The sequence below is a fragment of the Mustela nigripes genome, chromosome 2 (genome assembly GCF_022355385.1).
Source record: "Mustela nigripes isolate SB6536 chromosome 2, MUSNIG.SB6536, whole genome shotgun sequence".
NCBI lineage: Eukaryota > Metazoa > Chordata > Mammalia > Carnivora > Mustelidae > Mustela > Mustela nigripes.
In genome coordinates, this window is record NC_081558.1 from 9831935 (window position 1) to 9844953 (window position 13019).

Genomic DNA, 13019 nt, shown 5'->3' on the forward strand with positions numbered 1-13019 from the left:
TTGTGTGTCCTTGGGGCATGATGTTAATTTCTTTCTGTGGGTCAAGGTCAAAGTCTAAAAAATCACTGGTTATGCTCTATCCAGAACAGCTGCGTTGCTTAACTTTTGACAAAGAAAAACCCCTCCCTGAACCTCAGTCTGGAGTACAATTATGTAACCAATTAAGACTAGGGTAAGGAGCTGAGTAAGGGGACAAAGGGCAGTCAGCCCAGTGGCTGGGGCAAGAGCCCCCTTACCACATTATGAGGAGAAATGAAATCTGCCTCAGCACACTTAAGACAAAAGCAGAATCAGTCTAGATGAAGTGCTTTTTATTTTTAGATCAACCAAAATATTTAATATAAAAACCCTTTAATATACAAACTGCAATCACAATAGCATCCACGTAGCAGCAAGGGAACAGGGTGTTGCGGGAAGTATGGTGTTGGGTCGGGGGGGAGAGGTTTTCAGGGTCCCTACAGTTTCCTTTGCCTGTAAGAGCACGAGGTCTTTGCAGCGGGTAGATCAAGGCAGGCAGAGGGGCCCTGATGCCAACACTGAGGCAGACTGAGCAAAGCAGACTCCTCCAACATGCCATCTCCCCACCATGGCAGCCTCCAGGGAAGGACAGATCCAGTTAGATGATGGGAAGGTGGTTGTGACTGAGGAGAGTCAACCATCACTCCTCAGCATGAGCTGAGCACACCCCTGCAGGAACAGTTTTCCAGAGGCTGTTGGATTAGAAAGACCTAAAAACTGTCCTGGGAGAAGGACAGAAATTGAGTACAAGCATACCTTTTAACGAAGATTTCTTGCCTGTGACTCCAAAAAGTGGGGTGGATTTGCTCAGATGTTGGGGAAGGACAGGAATGACAGAGCCTTTGGCTCAACAGGGCTGGAGCCTTGCCAGGGATTGACCAAGAAAGCCTCAAGGCAGGCCAGGGAGGTCTGTGGTAAGAGCTTTGGGTCAATGGTACTCAAAGAAGCATGGTGGTGCAAAGGCCTGCAGGTGGAATTTATAAAGTGTGTGTGGAAGAGAGAAAAGACACAAGTCGCGAAGAATTAAAAACTGAAGTACCTGCTTCTTACAGGCTTGGGCAGTAGAGGTAAGATGATCCTTCTGAGTCAGGGTTGGGAGAGACCTGAGGCCTGCTTCCTTCCTCAGAGCCACGTCTGACTGGCCTGGGTATAGTTGATAGCCTCAAAGCCCTCCAGATGGCCTCCATGGGACTGTCCAGGAGGCCAAGTTCACCTCTCCAGATGTGCTAGGAGACTGGCCGCAGTCCTGGCTGGGCCCAGGTAGGGCCTGGATTCCCGCAGTTAGATGCAGTCCATGGAATTCTCGGGAAGGAGGCTGGGGATGCAGCCAGGGAGACCCAAGCCCTTGATAGGAGCACAGCTGAAGGGGAGGCCACAGCCCAGGGCAGGGTCCTGGTTCTCTATAGCCTCTAGTCTGTCCATGTTGTTGTCCCAGTTGATGTGGAATCGGGTCACTCGGGGGTTCGAGGCCAAGATGTTCCTCTGGAGCTGGGGCAGAAAGAGGAATGTCAAGCCTTGTCAGCATGCCTTGTCATTACTCCCACGGAGCTGGGGCACCCCCAGCCCCTGCCCCAAGGCCAGGAAGAATAGAGCTTACTCATTCCATCACCATCAACAACTATGGGTAGAACTCCAAGGAGCGCCTATATACCACGACTTAGGGCTGAGGCCTATCTAATCTCAATTCTGCAAGGCGTGCTTCTGAGAAACAAAGACCTTTCTCTCTCTGGTTCTAGTCTGGAGCTGCAAGAGCTGAGCATGACTTGAAAACCTTAAGAAGCGACCTTGGCTCCCAGTTCTAATGACTCAACTCCCCCAGGTGCAAAGGAGCCAGCCTGTCTGAGGCAGGAAGTGCAGACACAGGCCCCACCTGAGAGAAGTCTGGCTTCACGGGTGGGTTCTCCCGCAGCTCGGGATTGGGGTATTCGTTGTTGACGTAGTAGCCCACACGGATGAATTCTTGTCCATGGTAGGTGCAGGTGATGAGGACCACGGTCACACCCACAGCATCAGTCTCGGGAATGAGGGATGGGTTGGGGGCGTCAGCCTAGAGGAAACACAACCCATGCCTTAGCATTGATCACACAGCCACACCTCCCCCAGTTAACAATGATTTTCAAGCAACACATATTTACTGAGCCAGAAGTATGGTCTCTGCCAACGGGAGTTTCTAATCGAGTGGGGAAGACAGAATCAATCCTGCAAATGCCTGTAAAATGCTCAGTGTGACAAGTGCCACAAGGAAGTAAATGGTGCTGAGGAGTCTAGTGAGTGAGGGGAGGGTGGCATAGGATAAGGCAGGGAGCTACTAGGCCACCCAGGACCTTTTGGGCCAGTTAAGGGCTTGGGGAAGAGAAGGAATGTTTGGCAGGAGGTAAGTGCTGTATCACTCTTGTGGTCTGTAAAGACCGGCAGGGTGTGAGGTTATGATGGGAGGAGGGCCATTGTGTGAGCAGGGAGATTGGGCAGGTAACCGTAGTCACCCTGGAGCATCTTAGACCAGGAAGGAGAGGAACAGAGGCAGACAGATTTGGGGTGTGTTGTTATGGATAGGACCAGCTACATAACTGGTACAAAATGAAACCAATACCTAATGAAACATGGGATCCCTTATTCACAAATTACTGAGTTCTAGCCAGCGACAGCAGAATTTATTAGACCAGGTGCTGGGCCCTGTATGGCTGCATGGGCTGAATGCTCAGGAGGCCAGCCCTGTTTATGGATTGGAGCAGATGGGCTTGCCTTGCTGGTGGCCTGGCTACAGGTGGGTGAGGTGTTAGGGGATGGGATGAGGTTGTTTGGACTGGGGTGGGAGCAGCACAGTGGGAGGCAGGGGAGGACTGAGCAGAGCCTTGGCTTTTAGTATCTTTAAATATTCATTTATTTTTAAATATTTATTTATCTTAAGAGAGAGAAAGAGAGGGCTAGCGAGACGGGGAAGTGGAGGAGGAGCAGAGGGAAGAGTATCCCAAGCAGACACCACACGAAGCCCAGTGCAGGGCTTGATCCCATGATCTTGAGATCATAACCTGAGCCAAAACCAAGAGTCAGATGCACAACCAACTGTGCCACCCAGGCGCCCTGGTGACCTTGCTGTTCAGAATGGCCAGCAAGCATAGTGCTTAGTGCAAGGTGATGATGAGCCTTATGGAGAAGGTATGTGTTAGATAAGCTTTGTTTAGGCATGAGTTAGAGTGCTATTGGAAGGGAGTTCAATATCAATGAGCCAACAATACTAAATAAGGTGTCTTTCAATATAAACACGCGAAATAAGATTATGTACTGACATACTATACCGACAATAGGACTTGCAAGAACCTAACCCTGTATTCTTCCACGGGCAATGGTGTGGTGTTCACGAATTAGCTAATGCAGCATTTGCAGCGACCTTATAGAACGTAACTGCCACGACTAATGAGAATCAACTATGAATCAGTGGCTCGTGGTGACAACTATGACACAGAAGTGGAGAAAAGGGAAACGTATGAAGTATTTCTGAGAGGTCAGAGAGTTCTTGAAAGCAGAGCCAGAATTTGAACCTCAACTTTTGACCCTGGAACCACACTGCATGCTCTCAGGTAGAATCGGATGTCTCCAGGTGCCAAGGCCTCAGGCCTTGTCTTTCTTACCTGAAAGATGAACATGTGTCTCCCTGCTGGGACGGGCCCAACTAGCACGGAGTCTAGGATTTGGTCAAACTCCTCACTCTCAGCTGAGCCAACATAAATGATCTTCCACTCTAGATCTGTAAGGATATGGGGAATTAAGGATTTTAAATAGCTGGGCAGCATGAAGGCAGAGGAAGGTCTTCTCATGTGAGTTGTAGACAGATCCTTAATATAGTGAAAGATTTTTTTTTTTAATTTTTATTTATTTATTTGACAGAGAGAGATCACAAGTAGGCAGAGAGGTGGGCACAGAGAGAGAGAGAGGAGGAAGCAGGCTCCCCGCTGAGCAGAGAGCCCGATGCGGGACTCGATCCCAGGACCCTGAGATCATGACCTGATCCGAAGACAGCGGCTTAACCCACTGAGCCACCCAGGTGCCCCTGAAAGATTTTTATTCTCAAGAATACCTGACATCTGCTGGAGATGGAGTGCCAGGCATCACAAGCCTGAACATTGGAGTGGGTATGAAACTCGGCTTCTAATGGGGAAATTTTCCCCGTGAGCCTAGCTTTGCCAGACGACCTTGACTCTGCATCTCTGGGGAAACTCAGAGATCTCAGAGCCTGAGGGTGAACCGTATGGCAGAGGTAGAATTAGGAGCCACATGACAGAGGCGTGCTGAGGAGGGAAGAGCAGGGAATTGGGCCATTTCAGGGCCCTGCCCACTGGGTCCTGGGATAGGAAGCAGCATCCTCTTTCACACACAGGGACCGGTGCCACCGAACTGAATAGATCCCTCGACAACTGGGGCAGGGCAGCAGATTCCAATCCAGTAGGAGAGCCAGCAGGCAGGAAGGGGGAAGATGAGGCCACTGAGGGAGCCAGCCAGCCCCCAGGTCTTCCAGTTCCGGCACCAACTCATGCCTACTCTCAGATGTTTGGGGGACAGTGACTTGGTCAACAAATGTGGCATTGTAGGTGATCCTATGAACCCCAACTTGCTTGTATCCCATCCAGTAGGGGGAATCTCATCCCTGAGTAGGTTCCAGCAAGGTGAAAGGAAAAGTGCTTAAGGATCCTGCCCAGCAAGCACAGGAAATTCCCGGTGACCGCTGCCTCTTGCAGAAGGTCCAAGTGTATCAGGGGCAAGGTCACGCTAGTACAGGGGACCTTGGCAGGAGACCTGCAACTTATTTTAGGTTCTTTGAAATTACACAACCTACAGCTCCAGCAGCCGGCGGAAATTTCACAAGCTATGAGTTTCACAGGAAGCAAACTGTTGTTGAAGTTGCCCTGTTTCTTGGTTCAGTGTCCCACAACAGCATCCAACTGGGGAAACACTGCTATGCTGGGCCACAGCTATGGAGGTTTGTCACCTGAGCCCCATGCTCTTCCTCGATACACTGATTTCCTTTCCCATTGCAGCATCACCTAGGCCTTCTACTCAGGGTCCCTAGCGGGTCTGTGGCATAGTGACCATAAAGCTCACCGGGATTCAAACCCCCCAGTCTCTTAATATTTGCAGGGACCAGTTAAGTTTACTGATTTACCTTTGTGACAAGGAGTGACACGACTAAACAGAACATGTTTCTGGATGAACAAAACCCAAGATGACTCTGTCTTTACCTTTCTAACATAGCTCTCTATTTTGGTAGCTTTCCTCCCAGCCTTGCCCCCCCCGCCCCCACTGGGGAGTCCTATATGTGTGCATTTAACTAATCTGCTGGGGCGAGATAAAAAGAAGACTGAAGGAGAGCAGGTCCCGTGAGGGTCACAGGCACTGGGTATTCAGTACCACTGGCAAAACCTAAACAAAGACTGGTGTGGGTGCTGCCCCAATAAAACGCACTGGGCCAGCAGCCAGGCAAATGGGCCACAATGACTCCCTCAAGAGAGGCCAAAAGAAACCTGAGAAATGACTGAAGACCATAGAGAAATACTGACTCAAGGGGTTAGAGGAGATGATAAAGTCATCTGCAGAAGGCAGCAGATACTTGAAAATAAGGCCCTATAACCTGGATCATCTTAAACTTGTTAGGCGTTTTAAGGAGAAGCATACTTAAGTTGCTCCATCTCTTATTTTTACTTTTATTTTTTCAAGATTTTATTTATCTGTTTGACAGAGATAGAGAGAGATCACAAGTAGGCAGAGAGGCTGGGGGGTGGTGGTGGTGCAGTGGTTGGCGCACAGGCTCCCCGCCAAGCAGAAAGCCTGATGCGAGGCTCCATCCCAGGACCCTGAGATCATGACCCGAGCTGAACTGAGCCACCCAGTCACCCCTCCATTTTTTAATATAACCATCCTTTAGAAGAAGGAGGCGGCTGCACACGCGTCATGGTGTACCTAACTTTTTAGGCAATTTCAAGGGTAACTTGACAGTACTCAATTTTGTCTTTATGTCCTAACTTCACAGTCGAACAGTTGACAACATGCTCCTCCACTAGGTCCGAAAACAAAACCAAAACTAACCTGATAAAAGGCATGTAAAACTTCATCGTTTTGAACTAGTTGGAGAATATTTCCTGCCTTAAAACAAAACAAAAACTATCTAGTAGGCTTTCTTTCTGTTTGTTATTTGCCCTTGTTCAGAATCATATAGATGAATCTTGGCTTGACCACAGTGTTAGCTGTGGGAAAGAACATCTGGTTCCATGACTTATTCAAACAGTTGCTGCTGAATTTCTCAATACAAGAGGAAAAACACACCTACTGTATTAAATGTGGACCGAAGTCTTGGAAGCACCTATTTCCAGTTGCTGAGAAGAAAAAAGAACCAAAGGGGCTTGGAGCCTTTGGGAAACAGAGCCAGTCACTAATTGGGGGTTGGGTCTTTTGTTGCACCTTCAGTTGCCAGTGTCAAGGTAACAAGACTGAGATTTCTCCAGAATCTGAGGGACTCCTAAAACCAGGCCCCCTCCATGTTTGGGAGGCAGGAAATTTATTCTTTCTGCTCCATGGGAAGAAGGCTAGGAAGAGGCAGAAAGCAAGGTGGCAGGTCAAAGTCATGGGCAACCCTTAGGGATAGAACCAGAGTCTGGATTTCCAGGCCAGAGTTTGCTTTCTGACTTGGATTTCTCTGAGCAAAAGCTTTATTATCTGGGTGTAATTAATAATAGCACCCCTTCATTCTCTTTTGAGAGTGTCCCAATGTGGGAATAAATTCTATGGGCAGTCTTATTTATGCTCCACTTCTAAAATAAGGGATGAAATCTTTCTTTCCCAGGTCATAGCCAAGGTAGAGAACTCTGGACTCAACTTAGAGACAAACTCTAGTGTCAGTGCTTCTATAGACCCAGCATCAAGACTTTTACTTCTACGACCTTGGGGAAGTCATTCCATTTCTCTCTATTAAAAAATAATGACCAGCAGGCTGACTTTTGACTTTCCTGCTCTGAGTCTATAAACAGATTAGTAAAGTAACAGGCAGAGGTTTTCCTAGGAATAGACGTACTAGATAATGACTATGCAACCCTTTTTAAATGCAAGGAGCACAAACAGGCTGTTTGAAACCTGATCTCCTGCCTTCTGGGAACTGTGAATCCCTTAACCTATTAGCTCCTTACATTTCCTCCTGGCTTTAAAATTAAATTCTTATTCCACAGTGTCATTCTACACTTTAATTATTTATTTACACCCTGCCTTGTTCCAGAAAGGATTTAACTGGGCTTATTCTATAGTTAGTCACAAGTAGATTCCTTAATTTAAAAGGGAGAGAAACTGAGAGACACTGATCTATTGGCCCAGCCCAAAAGCACACACATCTCGAATTCTGGCAACCCCAAACTAATCCAAGTGGCTGGCTTTTCCCCACAAACCACCCACCTACCACTGAGAGGCGCTAGTTAGCACACCATGACCTCACAAATCTCCAGCTCCTCAGAGGCTGCCTCTTCCTTAACCACCAAATGGAGAATCTGTCTAATGGGGTACTTCCTCCTGAAAGTGATGCCAAGAGTCCCCGGGCAACCTTAGATTTTCGATTTTTATAGACCTTTACTTGAAAGGTCTTTCATTCTTTGTGGTTCCTGTCTTCTCATCTGTGAGATGAGAGCCATGTCTGCCTTTATAACACACAGATGAATAAGTACATCTGTGAAAGCACCTTGGAAAAGATGCACTAAAAGTTCTGACCTCCCAGCCGACTGTTTGAAGCCAGAGACTGTCATGGTTCAGCCTGACCCACCGCCCCCCCCCCCCCAGACTGGGTCAGACCATCAAACCACCAAAAGGTTGAAAGAATTTCTGCAGTAGGCCAGCTGGACCTGGTGGGCAGACAGTGGGAACCGGGTGATGCTTGCCTGGTTAGGCCACCCTTCAGATATGAATGTGTTTATCCAAGCGCGCAGACAGGAAGGAGGAACGGGAGCTGGGAAGACCAAGTTATCCTGAAGGACCGGAGCTGGAAACCTGTCATGCCTCCCCAGGTGGAGCCCAAGAATGGAAAATTGGGGACAGGCTAAGGAGGTGGGAAGCCAGGTTCTAGGGTATGTGCTTTGGGGGTAGAAAACAATCAGCAGTGAGTGGGGGTGGGGTTGTTTTAAGTATCAGCAGGTTGGGTTGGGGATTACCGGGAGACAAATGGGGAGATCGGGGCGAGTGAGTGGGGGTGGGGTTGTTTTAAATATCAGCAGGTTGGGTTGGGGATTACCGGGAGACAAATGGGGAGATCGGGGCGAGTAAGGTCTTACCACGGGGGAATGGGATTTCAGAGATAAAGGGTGACGGAGGGGCTCCGCTGGGGAAAAAGGAAGGTAGCCTGGGGAACACGGGGTGACTGCACGTTAAAGCATGGAGACTGGGGTCTCTACATAGGAAATAGGTGCCCAGGAGGGGTTCCACAGAAAAAAAAAATAGCGGGATGGTGGTCTCCACGCAGGAAACGGGAGTAACCGTGGGGAGGGGATCGGGTTGGCCGCAGGCTGTCCGGGGTAATCTCCACAAAAAGGCTGGGGTGAACGGAAGGGAAGGAGAAAGATCAGGGCTGGAAGGGCTTGTTTCACGCGGGAGGTCGGGGTTGGCCGGGGGGAGGGGGGAATCTCCACACAGGCCCAGCCTCACCGTCCGCCAGGGCCTCACTGCACTCGAAGCTGATCTCGAACCGGAAGGGGCTGTGGAAAGGGCTCGGATTCTCCAGCACCGCCACGTTCAGCACAGAAACCTTGGCCATCGCCTTGCCGGACTGCGGCAGAGGCCACAGCTGGGGCCAAGCCCGCGCCTGAGTCCTCTGTGGTCAGCGCGGTAGCGTTACCACAGCCGCTCCCGCCTCTTCTGTCCGCCGACTGAAGTGCGTATTTGGTCCGCGCGCCTCCTTCAAATAGCCGGCCCCACCCTCCGGCCAATCACCGTCAACGCTCTCAGCCGGCGCGAGCAGACCCTCAGCCAATCCTGGGGCGCGGGTCGGCGCGCGCCGGGACTCCTCGGGCCAATCCAGGGAGCTCCCTCTCCGGGATGCGCGAAGGAGGCGGAACCATTTCTTGGCTTCTTGGGACCCAACGGGAACCAATCCCCAGCGTCTCCGACTTGGATATCTAGGGCAGGGGTGGGCGGAGGCAGAGCGCGGGGCTCCTCTCGACCAATCCCAAAGGTTCCCGCACCGGCGGGCCCGACGCTTCGCTCCGCCCTTCCGGGAGCCGCGTCTGGGCGGAGGGCAGCGCCGCCAACCGCCTAGTGGTGGCGCGCGGCACCCGCTTAAGAGGGCGGGAGGGGCGGTGCTGGCGCCCGCGGTGATTGGCAGGCAGGCGTGCGGCCCGGCAGATGCAGATTATCTGAGAGGTGATTGGCTGGGTTGGTCGCGGGGCGGGAGGAGACGAATACTTAGCTAGGGATTCGCCGCAGAGGAGCGGAAGTCGGCCGCAGGCGTGCTTGAATTGTGAGGAGGGTGAGGAGGAGCGTTTGCCGCCTTGGCCTCTGTCAGCAGGTGAGCGTTACCGGCACTTTCTTTAAAGGGCTCCGGGCTTCTCAGGCCCAGCGGCGGGGGAGTCCGTTGTGAACGTTGGTCACACTCCTGAGGGGAGACGAGCAGCGCTCACGCGGCGTCCTGGGGCTTGGGCCCGGGCCCGGGGAGTCGGGCCTGGTTCGAATCCCGCTCTCTCCTGCTTGAGGGCCGCTGGGAGGTTTCAGGTGGACAGCGCCGTAATGGGGACTTGAAGTCCGGCCTCTGCCACTCAGCTCCCTGGGCCACGTCTCCGCGCCGCGTGAACGGGACGGTGGAAAACTCACGGACTTGACTCGTGACTGCATAATACAATTAGAGACTTTTCTGCACCCCGTAGCCAGGGTCGGACCGCCGTCGCGCCCTGCCTGGGAGACTCCAGGCGCCTGTTGGACCCATCCTCTGCTTCCTGCCCGCGACCAGTGGAAAATGAACGCGAGCCCCATTTCTCTCTTCACATTTTTCTAGTAAGCCCGTTAAAAAAAAAAAAAAAAAAGTAACAAAACCGATGAAACGAATCTTAATGTTATCTTTAACCCAGTGTGGCCAAGATCTTATTTCCCCATGCGATGGGTATAAGAAATACAAATGAGGTACCTTGCATTCTTTTACTAAGTACCAAGGCTTCGAAATCCCATGCGTTTTACGGGTGCACCTCCATTTTCATCGGAAGGAGTCGGCCTGGCTTTTAGATTTCATGAAATGGAGAGTTGAAAATGTAGGTTCACATGCCCACGCCGTCTGTCCCCAACTTAGCAAGTTTTCCAGGAGCTCGACTTCCTGTCGGGTTTTCAGTGTAAACGTTGATCAGTTAGAATTCCCTGACGGCGAAAAGTGCTGTGCCGCCGGGGCACGAACTGCGTGCACGTGTTCATGAGCCCCTGTGACAAGTGGTTGCTGTATTCCTGGACGGTGTAGGTGTGAAACAGTTTGGATCAGCCACTGTTCAATGTGTGGTTTTCTGTTGTCAGGATAAGAAAGTCGTGTTAGAGGGGCGCCTGGGTGGCTCAGTGGGTTAAGCCGCTGCCTTCGGCTCAGGTCATGATCTCAGGGTCCTGGGATCGAGTCCCGCATCAGGCTCTCTGCTCAGCGGGGAGCCTGCTTCCTCCTCTCTCTCTCTCTGCCTGCCTCTCCGACTACTTGTGATTTCTCTCTGTCAAATAAATAAATAAAATCTTTAAAAAAAAAAAAAAAGAAAAGAAAGTCGTGTTAGAGACTCTACATGCTTTGTTTCCTACTATACTCCCTTCCCCAGCCCTAACCCCAGCTTCATTTGGCCAAATTCTCTTTTGGTTCCTTACAAATCTGACCTGGCATTTCCAGCGCAGAACCTCTACCCAAAACCTCTTCTCCCACTCTTGGCATGGCTGGCACCTTCTTGGCATTCAGGTCTTTGCGTTCAAATATGCTTTTCTCAGAGATGGCTTTGCAAGGCTTCTCTGGTCACTGTTCAGACTCATGGACTATAGGCCTGAACAGCACCTATTCAAGCCACTAGCATTTCTTACCCAGGCACCTCGGTAGTGTTGGTACAATTGTAAGGCCCCTTGATGCTAGGCATTTTTTTCCTTTTTGTATATCTACATTTCACATTAAGTTAAAAAAATGTTTGTGGTTAAAAATATTGACAGTTTTTTCTTGGAGATGATTTGGCTGCAAGAAAATCCCCATTTATGATCAGCTATGATTTCTTGGCAGTCATTGGGCATACTTGCAAATTTTTGTAACTGAAAAAATCTAATTTTCAAATTATTTCCAAATGTAATTCAGTTGTTTATGTGAATACTCAATTTAATGATGAAGTTGCTATGATGTTTTCTAGACATTTAATTAAACACTTATTCATTCCAACTTCGTAGTTTTCTTTTTGCATTGTGGAACTTTCCCCCACCCCCACCTTTTTGTACCCGCTGAGAAGCTCATCAGCCACAAGCATTATGTCTTTGGTGCTAATGAAGAAAATGGCTCTCTATCTATAATGAGTACTCCATATAGCGGGCTGAATAATCTTCCGTTATAAACCAGATCATGTCATTACCCTGCTTAAAACCTTCAAAAGCTTATCATACTTAGAATGAAACCTAAGATCTTTACTGTGGCTTAGGAGGCCCTGCATGGTAACCTCAGCCGACCTCTTGGGGCCTCATCTACAAGCCTTCCTCTTGTCACCACTCTCCAGCCTTGCTGGCTTTATTGTATTTCAACATACCAAGTTTATTCCTGCTGCAGGGCTTTGCACTTGCTGTTCCCTCTGCCTAGAATGTGCTGTCTTTAGTCAATTGCATGGCTGTCTCATTGTCATCATTTATGGTTCAACTCAAATATCCCCTCCAAGAAGCCTTCCTGGACCACTCTAGTTTAAAGCAGCCCTTCCTTAATCATATCATCCTGTTTTAGTAGCATTCAGATCTAGTAGTACTTAACTTGGTTTTAGACTGCTCATCTCTCATCATCGGTCAGTAGATTGACAGCTGATTGAGGGTAGAGATCTCTGCTGCCTCACATTGACCTGAGTGTATTTAAAAAAATAAATTGATATAAAGGGCTTAATATAGTGCCTGGAATGTGAAAAGCACTCTATAACATGAACCGTTAGTAGTATATAGTAATAAGGAGATAAGTCTTTTTTTGTTGTTGTTAAGATTATTTATTTATTTATTTGAGAGAGAGATCATGTGGGCACACAAGCAGGGGGAGTAGCAGGGAGAGGGAGAAGCAGATTCCCTGCTCAGCAGGGAGCCAGATGCAGGGCTGGATCCCAGGACCCTGGAATTATGACCTGAGCCATAGGCAGATGCTTAACCGACTGAGCCACCCAGGCGCCGCAGGAGATGTCTTTATTCTTCCTACTATATTTCAGGTGCACACCTATTTGGAAAGGTAGAAGAAATACTACAACAAAATACATTTTTACCTATTACCCAGCTTAAGGAGTCAAACATTAGAGATGCAGTTGAAAGGTCTTGTGTACTCCTGTCTCAAACCTATTCCTTTCCCTTTTTCCTCCAATGTAACCACAACCCTAGATTTGGTGTTTGTCTTCTGTGCATGTTTGTACATCTTTATATACAATATATAGTATTTTCATGTTTTACAATTTTATATAAATGAAATCTATGCAAAAAAGTTACCATTCTAGGCATGAGACTGCTGTCTTTAGAAAGGCCTGTTTGCAAGGTTGGCCCTTGACTGGTCTCTAGGAACTTGGATTTCATGAAGTTTCCTGTCATACTGTAAATTTTGAGTGCCTCATGATACTTAAACTGTATAATGTAATTTATGTTGAATACTCCTTTCCTTCTGGGGTCTGGAATTTTGGTGCTTGACCAGTCCCCAGTAAATACCCTGGGCAGAGTCTCTAATGAGCTTCCCTGGTGGGACACAGTTCACACGTGTGGTTATAACTTTCCTATAGGAACTAAGTGCATCCCTTGTGACTTCACTAGGTGAAGATTCTTGA

General features: G+C 49.1%; 1 protein-coding gene across 1 annotated transcript; it reads right to left on the minus strand.

The window, feature by feature from the left end:
* Positions 1 to 294: 294 nt before the first annotated feature.
* Positions 295 to 9142, minus strand: ASF1B (anti-silencing function 1B histone chaperone). Its single transcript, XM_059387735.1, has 4 exons — positions 8686 to 9142; positions 3648 to 3763; positions 1889 to 2065; positions 295 to 1506 (listed from the first exon to the last, which is right to left on the minus strand). Exons 1-4 carry the CDS (start codon positions 8792 to 8794, stop codon positions 1300 to 1302), a joined length of 609 nt encoding a protein of 202 aa, XP_059243718.1. The 5' UTR covers positions 8795 to 9142; the 3' UTR covers positions 295 to 1299.
* Between the last annotated feature and the right edge of the window lie 3877 nt (positions 9143 to 13019).